At 40.1% G+C, this 8819-nt stretch overlaps 1 protein-coding gene across 1 annotated transcript in view; it reads left to right on the top strand.

Annotated features, from left to right (window-relative positions):
• The window catches only part of PXDN (peroxidasin), a 117818-nt gene extending 113537 nt beyond the window's left edge, over positions 1-4281 (top strand). Inside the window, exons 20-23 of the mRNA XM_040427572.1 lie at positions 727-847; positions 2121-2241; positions 3126-3239; positions 3917-4281. Of these exons, the coding sequence (XP_040283506.1) occupies positions 727-847; positions 2121-2241; positions 3126-3239; positions 3917-4030 (470 nt within the window). The 3' untranslated portion in view covers positions 4031-4281. The remainder of the gene's footprint in view (positions 1-726; positions 848-2120; positions 2242-3125; positions 3240-3916) is intronic.
• The last annotated feature ends 4538 nt before the right edge of the window (positions 4282-8819 follow it).

Here is an 8819-nt window from a genome sequence, read left to right on the forward strand (position 1 = left end):
TCTTCCAGTTCTGTGGGATTCTTGGGCCATCTTGCATGCATTGCTCTTTTGAGGTCTATCCAAAAGTTTTCAATGATGATCAGATTAGTGCACTGTGAGAGCCAGGGTAAAACCTTCAGCTAGAACCTCCAGTGATCAACTGTTATGTCACCTGGGGCAAGTGTTCAACAATGGTGCTAACTACCATACATCAGTACATGTGCTAAATGAAATCATCGGGGTGTCCAAGTTACAACTAATTGGTGGAGGTCCTAATTGAGGGGCCGTTATTTAAAAATTAATTTATGAAATGAGACCACTTCTTTAAAGGGAAAAAATGTAAAGGACATAAAAAAAAAGTCTACCTCCTGGTCCCATCTCAACAAACTGTTCAGACACTTGCTAAGGCACATCACCACTGCAACCAGTAATTGGCTAAGAGGATATTTCCTGTGTGTTGAGAGGACCAAGACGTTGAGACCAGCAGAAACTTGGTAAGATCGTAATGGGAGTAGCAGGAGATTGGTCATATATATGAGCCCTCTGCATTCAGTTTTCTCCCACATGGCAACCCTTTAATGCTTGTCTAAAGTATATTCACACTGGAATTGGCATCATCCACTATAGATGGTATTTCACCATTTTGCTATATATCCATTTACTATATTTTATATGTCCATTTACATTGCCTTTTTAAACTGGCGTTTGTGTTGCTTGTTATAACATGAGTGTCCTGTTTTCTTACAGACTGTAGGTCGAGAGGGCAATTTAGCTCTTTTTCTGGTCACTTCAGAGGTAAACGCTCCACAGAACATAGCTATAAAGAGGAAACACCCCAGGAAGACCTTATGACCAATGATGTTTCTTAGTAAGTAATGCAAGCTATGCTATGCAGACTCTTTAATTTTTAAAATATTTTGAGCACTCTAGCCAAGATTATGAAATATCAGGCTACTTTCACACTAGTGTTTTTACTGGATCCGGCAGGGTTCAGCAAATACCCTTTAGTTACTGATAATACAACCATCTGCATTCGTTATGAATAGATCCGTTTGTATTATCTTTTACATTGCCAAGACGGATCCGTCATAAACTCCATTGAAAGTCAATGGAGGACGGATCTGTTTTCTATTGTGGCAGAGAAAACCTATCCGTCACCATTGACTTGCATTGCATCACATGTTGCGGTTTGCTCTCCGGTCTGGGAACGGAATGCATTTTGGTGCATTCCGTTCAGTTCAGTTTTGTCCCCATTCACAATGAATGGGGACAAAACTGAAGTGTTTTTTTCTGGTATTGAGCCCCTATGACTGATCTCAATACCGGAAAACTAAATGCTAGTGTAAAAGTAGCCTTAATCATATAAGAATAGAAATGTGGGAGAGCAGAGTTTGTAATTTATCATGTTAACAGAGTCTAGCAGTCCTTTAGAGTGACCTCTGTATACACTCCTTTTTAGTATAGTGTCCCTTCCTAGTTCTTTCCATATGGGGTGGGTCCTAAATGGACACCTAAGTGGTCTCCTTTACAATATCACTGTATAATTGCATATAAAGTTGAACAATGTTGTAGATATATTGCATTGTTTAACTTGTATTGCCAGAATTTTATACTCCGGAGCTGAATTCACAATTCTACAGGCTTCAGAGTTTACATCACCCAACATTCCTTGCTGGTATGATGTTTACTCAGATCTTACCATGGTGGTTTGTATTCTTAAAAGTATTGTCTGTAGACTAGACGTTGTACAGCATTGGTCTACGGCCTGTAATTCTCCAACTGTTTCTAAACTACAACTCCAAGCATTGTAACACATTGATAGCCGCACTGCAGTCCTCTGCAAGAGGTTAGGTGTGTGACTGACAGCCAGGTTGTCAACTGCTCTTATCGGAACTGACAGCACTATACATGCAGCTGTGGAGTATCATACCAGCTATATCTACAGATTAGTACAAGATAAGTAATGCAGTGTAATTACTAGACTTCTACGTAACTGACTTGTATTATAAAATGGTGAACGTATCCTTTAATGGACTGTTATGGTCATTGCCTTTTATTATTATTGATCAGGTATTATGCTGCTTGTATTTATTTTTTATTTTTTGTTCAAAAATGTAAGTTTTACTCGTTTTCTTCTACAGTTCTCCAAGTGATATGAATGCCACTTTAAGCACTGAACAGCCAAAGAATATGCCACTTGTCAGCGACTTTAAGGATTTTGTTCTTGACATGCAAAAGACAATAACCAGCCTAAGAAAACAGGTAGTGCATGCTTGAAGATTTAAGATTCTGAATGAATTGGCTAATAAACTATCGTCTCATTTGATGATCTTCAGTCAGATATGGATCAATTCTCCAGTCTAGTTCATGTCCATAGAATGTAGTATGACTGATATGGTAAAGTGCAGGTAATAACCAAATGTGGCCAGAGTGTTTCTCATGTTCCGTACACTTCCAGATGCTGTCAGGGAAGGACTTGAAATGTTCTGCAATTTGCTGTTAAATATATGTATAGTGCAAGGGGCAATAATGAGCACAAAAATAGCTTTGAATGAAAGATATTTACAGAAGTGTGTGTGTATATGTATGTATATATGTATGTGTGTGTGTGTGTGTGTGTGTATATATATATATATATATATATATATATATATATATATATATATATATATATCCATTCACTTAAACTTAAAATGATGTACTGTTCAATTCAGCGCCTCTAAATGGTGCTTACCTGTCATTTATTTTCCTCTGCTAGGCAGTGATTGCTGCTTGGCTGATTTTAGGTCATTCTCATTAGGTGTGATCTGTGACTACAGTTTAGCTTCTATGCCTGCTGGGAGTCGCAGGTAGTCTGAGACACACCTCCTGTCTCATCATTGGTTGAGGCTGCTGCTCCTCCCCTCCCTTTGCAGCTCTGCCTCCTCAGATTGGCTGCGTTGTATAAACTCAAGCCTGTCCCAGGCTGACCAGGAAGTCACTGCATGGAGAGAGGATTTCTATGAGAACAAGTACAGGCTAGTTAGCGATGGGTGAGAATGAGATTATTGTACGGAAACTGTAACACGTGTACTGAGCCTAATAAGCCTTGGTAAGGAGTAGTCTGGAGAAATCAAAAACAGTCACATTTTTTCCCCATGTTTTAGATCAAAAAGCTAGAGTCGCGGGTAAGCAGCACAGACTGCACTGATGAAACTGGAAGGACACGCACCACTAACGACAGATGGGACAAAGATCCTTGTACAAAATGTCAATGTAAAGTAAGTAATTAAAATGCAGAAGAAAAAAAACTAATTTATTTGTACTAAACTATTTTTCTGACCTATTTTTGTAAAGGCCCATTCACACGGGCTTGGATGAACGATCGCACTACTAAACATTGTTCCTGACCATTCCTCCATGTAATGCCCATCAGTCGCCCAGCAAACAAGAAAATGCTTGTGCCCTAAATTTAATCTTTCATGTGGGCATAAAAACTGTTGTCAGCAGCACATTGCCTCGTGTAAACAGGGGGTGTGCCGCCAACAGTAATGTGCCCGAACGATCGTTCAGGTGCATACAGTACTGATGAATGCTTCTCAGTCAGATTGACCAGTGTGAATGGGTCTGTAACTGTCATGTGTGAATAAGCAGTTATGCTTCTAATATTTGCTTGTTTTTGTTAAATATTGCTCGCTGTCTCCCATTTACTGTCTCCCCCTCCCTCTTTCTCGCCCTGTCTCCCCCCCCCTTTTTGTCGCCCTGTCCCCTCCCTCTTTCTCGCCCTGTCTCCTCCCCCCTCCCTCTTTCTCGCCCTGTCTCCTCCCCCCTCCCTCTTTCTCGCCCTGTCTCCTCCCCCCTCCCTCTTTCTCGCCCTGTCTCCTCCCCCCTCCCTCTTTCTCGCTCCTTACTGTATGAAACCCCTTAATGCCGTCCTCCCTGATATTTTGTTTTCCAGGATGGGTCCATTACATGTTTTGTGAAAACCTGCCCCACTGCTCCATGTTCAGCACCAATTAGAAAGGAAGGCACTTGCTGTCCAGTCTGCACAGTTACAGCAGAGACCACATAACACTCCGTATTTCCGTGATTCTGGAGAGCAAAACTCATCCAATCCAGGGTTACAGCAGACATGTCTACACTGCATTTTATTTTTGCATTCACAGTATTGTACAATTGTATCTTTTTCCTTTTATACCTAGTTACGCCTAGAATGGTCTATTTTAAAGGGAAGTATATAAAGCATTGACAGGATATTAACATTTGTGTCAGCCATATTTCATTGGTTAACGCTTCTCAGGTTGGGTATACAAACTGGTGCTAATCACAATGGGCCAGATTTATCATTAGCTCAGGTCAGAATAATGGAGTGAAAAAGTCCCAAACGCTAAAACTGCGCACAAATTTGCGACTTTTTTCTGCTCTGCACTATGCTCGCCAGTTTTCTGAAAGTGGGCGTGTTTTCTTATGTAAATGAATCTCTAGACAGATTTACTATTGGGACTATTTAAAAAGTCACAAAAAAGTCGCAATTTCACTCCAGTGAGGACCATGCTTATCTTATGAGACTTTTTAATAGAACATGCGACTTTTTCATAAAAACGTGCGACTTTTTCGTAAAGATGTGCGACTTTTGTAAAGCTGCTTACTGACGGATAAACTGCTACCGTCAAACCACATTTATTACAGTCTTAAAGGGCCGATCATAAATCTGACTTGGCTAAAACTGACTTTAGCCATATGTTAAAGTGGAGTGAGCCGTCAGTCATGATAAATCTGGCCCAGTATCTTTTCTGGTAAATTTGACATCAGTGCAACCCAGTACAGATTTTACTGATCTTACAAATGGAAACTTCTGGTATGTATAAAGATTTTATAGCAGTTTATCCTGTAGGGATGGCAGTTTATTATTTAAGAGAAAATAATCGTTTTTGCTTTACGGAGAGTATACCTTTTGGTCTCTGTGAGAGTATCTCAGATTTATGTTTACTCAGGCCCAGCTTTGATAAGAATGTTGATTTTATATATTTCTTTGTCTTTACAGATTAAACTTTGTGCCTATCACAAGTAAACTTCTATACAGTTAAAGGGGTTGTCTAGGATTAGATTGATGCTTTCTTCCAGGTACAGTGTTCCACCTGTCCATGGGTTTGTTTCTGGTATTGTAGCACTGCTCCTTTGAACGGAATATGGTCAAGCTGCAGTGCCATGCATAACCTGTGGACAGGGGTGATGCTGTTTTTGGAAGAAAGCAACCATGTTTTTCTAATACTGGAGAACCTCTTAGGCTATTCTCACACTAGTGGCAAGGAACTCCAGCAGGCTGTGAACAGCCTGTTGGATCCGGGCTGCCGCTAGTGCACGTGTGCCCCCAGACTACCACTCTGGCCCCATTGACTATAATGGGGGCGGGCCGGAGATCCGGTGGCAGCACGGCAAACCTGCCGAACAGCCTGTCGGAGTTCCTTGCCGCTAGTGTGAAACTAGCCTTAAGGCAATGCACAGATGAAATCACAGTTGTGGCTTGACTACTCTGTGGTTCTTTTCCCCCTCTGCTTTTTTTGTATGTAGTGTTACAAAGTGTTATTGTGCTTTTTTTATTCAGTCGTAATTCTTCATAAAAATGTTTTAATTGAAACATTTATCGGAATTTGTCTGTTAAGTGAACTTATTTGCTGCACACAGTGGAGATAGCCATTTTGTTAGCTTGAGCAGTATTCAGAGAAGTCTGTAAAAGCACTGTTCACTAGTAACCACTAGAGGCACTAGGCCGTAGTAAAATCTTAGCGCAGATTTTCATGAATATAAGCCACAAATGGCTGCCGTTGGGGACTCAATAGCATACTATGATAATCTGGTGGCCTAAGCTTACTTTTTCACTTGCTGTTAAAGCAAATCTTTCAGGGTTTCTGCTGCTTAAGAGCAGAATATGATAGAGGAAGGGAAGCTGACCATTTATGTAGAAAGCAGAGTAGATCCTGATGGACTCTTAGGAGGGACAGTGAGAGTTTTGACCCTACCCATAAAGGGTAATTGCTGTCTCTTTTTGAGTGTTTGCATAGAGAAGGCTGTCAACAAGAGTCCTATCAGGATTTACTAACAAAAAAAAACTGTTCCAAATCATACAAACCTATATATCTCCCTCTGTCATATCCTGCTTTCAGATACAGCCACAGAAATCACCTGATATTTTCCCTTTAAAGTGTACCTGTCAGCTCTCGTGACGTTTCTAATTTAGTAAATTCTTGTATTCCCTGTAAAATGGAAATTCTGGAGCATTTTTTCAGAAATCTGTTCTTCATTTATTACTCTGATATTTATGAATAAATTGACACTTGGGTGTTGCCGTTCCATTAGTCAAAGGTGTGTAGCGTTACACAATCAGCACTGGTTGGACACTGTCAAACACTACTAGTAACAGTTTATTCATATTTTTCTAGTAGGGATGACACAAGACCTACACAGTGTAGAGTTATAAGAAATGATGTTCTAAAATAGTTATTTTAGAACGAATACAAATACAGACATGCCAGGATAAGTGAGAGGTTATCTTTAAGAAAAACTTTGCATTAATCTATAGTACAGGTGAACATAAGAAACTTTGTAATATATCTTATCAGAAAAAGAAATCTTTCTCCCCTCCCTCCATATCCATAGGGTACTTCACACAGTGGATTTTGATGTTGCGGTTTCTTGTGCACTTTCAATGCCATGGACCCAGAGCGGCTTCCAGCGTCGTCCGTCAGGACACCACACCTAGAAGGGACAGATCTCTTATTAGGCGGTCATGGCTGTACACTGCTGGCTGCGTGAACTGAAGCTCAAACTCCCATTGAAAATAATGGGAGGCAGACACGTTGCCGCCAGCAGAACTTTGGTGCAGAGTCTTCCAAAATTCCGCCAACAAATTCCACTGTGTGAATGAGCCCTAAATGAACTGAGGGATCAGATTACTGCTGACCACAGAAGTCTCTGGAGAAAGGAGTGGGGATATATGCTGCTAGAGGGAGACAGTCATATATTGCAAACTTTCTTATATTATTTTGTGCTGTTGATTTATGCAAAGTTTCTTGAAAGTATAGTTACCATTTCATGGTTTGGGCTTGGACAACCGTTATACCTCATTTCTCCATTGAATGGTGCTTGCGATAGGCAGTAAAACATAGACTGATGTATTATATCTGTGTATTTACAGTTTATTACCCTCATTCCAATATACATCTACATTATATGTTTTCATTAGTATTTGTTGAACAGGGTTTTGAGCTGTAAAATTACTGAAAATATAGCTCTAAACATGGAAGTACCTTGGACTTGTGATTTCCAAGGACAATTCCAGACTCTTTTTTTTTTTTTTTTTTTTTTTTAAGGATGGCAGTTGGTTTAATAGCATTGTTCCGGTTGTATCTAGGATTTCCTTTACCTGGGGCAAAGATTTAGCCCTGTATCTAAATAACTTGGCCAAGGCACAGTGCACCCCCTGGCACCAAGCAGCTGGGGCACATGCCCTGCCAGACCTTCTGGTCGCTACTCTCCTGCTTACTTAGGTTGTTAAACATTAGCAACAAACAAATAGTATCATTTTTGGAAAGTCCATAAAATTTTAATTAACTTAGATTTGTAAGGATTTAAGCGTGATAAAATCAATTCTCAAAATTGCTAGTGAAGGGAGTGATTCTTCATCAGGCCAGTATTACATGTCAAATAGTAACATTTTACAGTGATCGGATGTTTCAACCACATGACTTGTAATCCTATTCCAGTATGAGTGCCATTTTACATTTCACATAATTATTCTTCATAAAGATTGGAGATTTTGGATATACATTGTATTCACATTATGCTGGCACCATGTTATAGTAAGCACTATAGCCCTACTCAAACCTCAAATCTACCAGTATGCCCTGCTGGCTCAGTCTCTGCAAAAAACTTGGTTTGCTGATTTTCATTCTGACATTGTTGTCTGTACAGTAATTTAAAATGGCAAGCATGAACTGTCCTACTGTTTCAGGTGCTCAGCTAAGATTTTGGGGTCTGATGACCAGCTTATTGACTGTTTCTGGTGGCAACAAGCAATGCAGTTGTGGACTGTAATGCATATTCAGTATAGCAGAAAATATAGATAAATGTATGTAAAGATTCTGTTAGATTTGTTATTTAGATTACGGCTATGTCTAAATTGTAAAATGAAGTTTGAAGGCCACCTACTTTTAGTTGCTTATAGAGCGATTTCAAGTCTCCATTTTATTTTATTTTTGTCCCTGCCGCTCCGGTTCTCCACACTAGCTCCAGCATCTCAATCTTCTGATCTGGGGTTTGTTTTCTTCCTAACTGGCATGACCATGGCCGACCACTGTCTTCAGCGGTGATATGTCTCTTGTGGACACATCACCGCTGAAGGGGATCAGGCGACCATGGCCATGCCAGGCAGGAAGAGCACAAACCCCAGACCAGTAGATGGAGAGTCCGGAGCTAGTGCAGGGAACTTGAGTGGGTAAGTATGATTCTTTCAGTAGAGGAGGCAGACTGCTGCCAAATTTTAGAAATTATGTATTGCAGTTTATGAAGATGATCCTCAGAGGCACAACCCTCCAGACTGCTGCTTATGACTGTACAGTAATTCCCTGACTTTGAAGACCAACTTTGTAGATGGCTGTTACAACTTGGGGGTTCTACACTTCTGTACATTTTTGATAAACTTACTATCCACATTCCATTTCTAGTTCCATTCTAAATTGTAAAGTATCACCTTTTGATGGTTGGTTTACATGGAAATATATTTTATTCATCATAGATTCTAAACTTAGGTGGCATCATGTTGTCCTGTAGGCAGTCATCACTAATGCCATTAATGAGACTTG

Source organism: Bufo bufo, chromosome 4, assembly GCF_905171765.1.
Source record: "Bufo bufo chromosome 4, aBufBuf1.1, whole genome shotgun sequence".
NCBI lineage: Eukaryota > Metazoa > Chordata > Amphibia > Anura > Bufonidae > Bufo > Bufo bufo.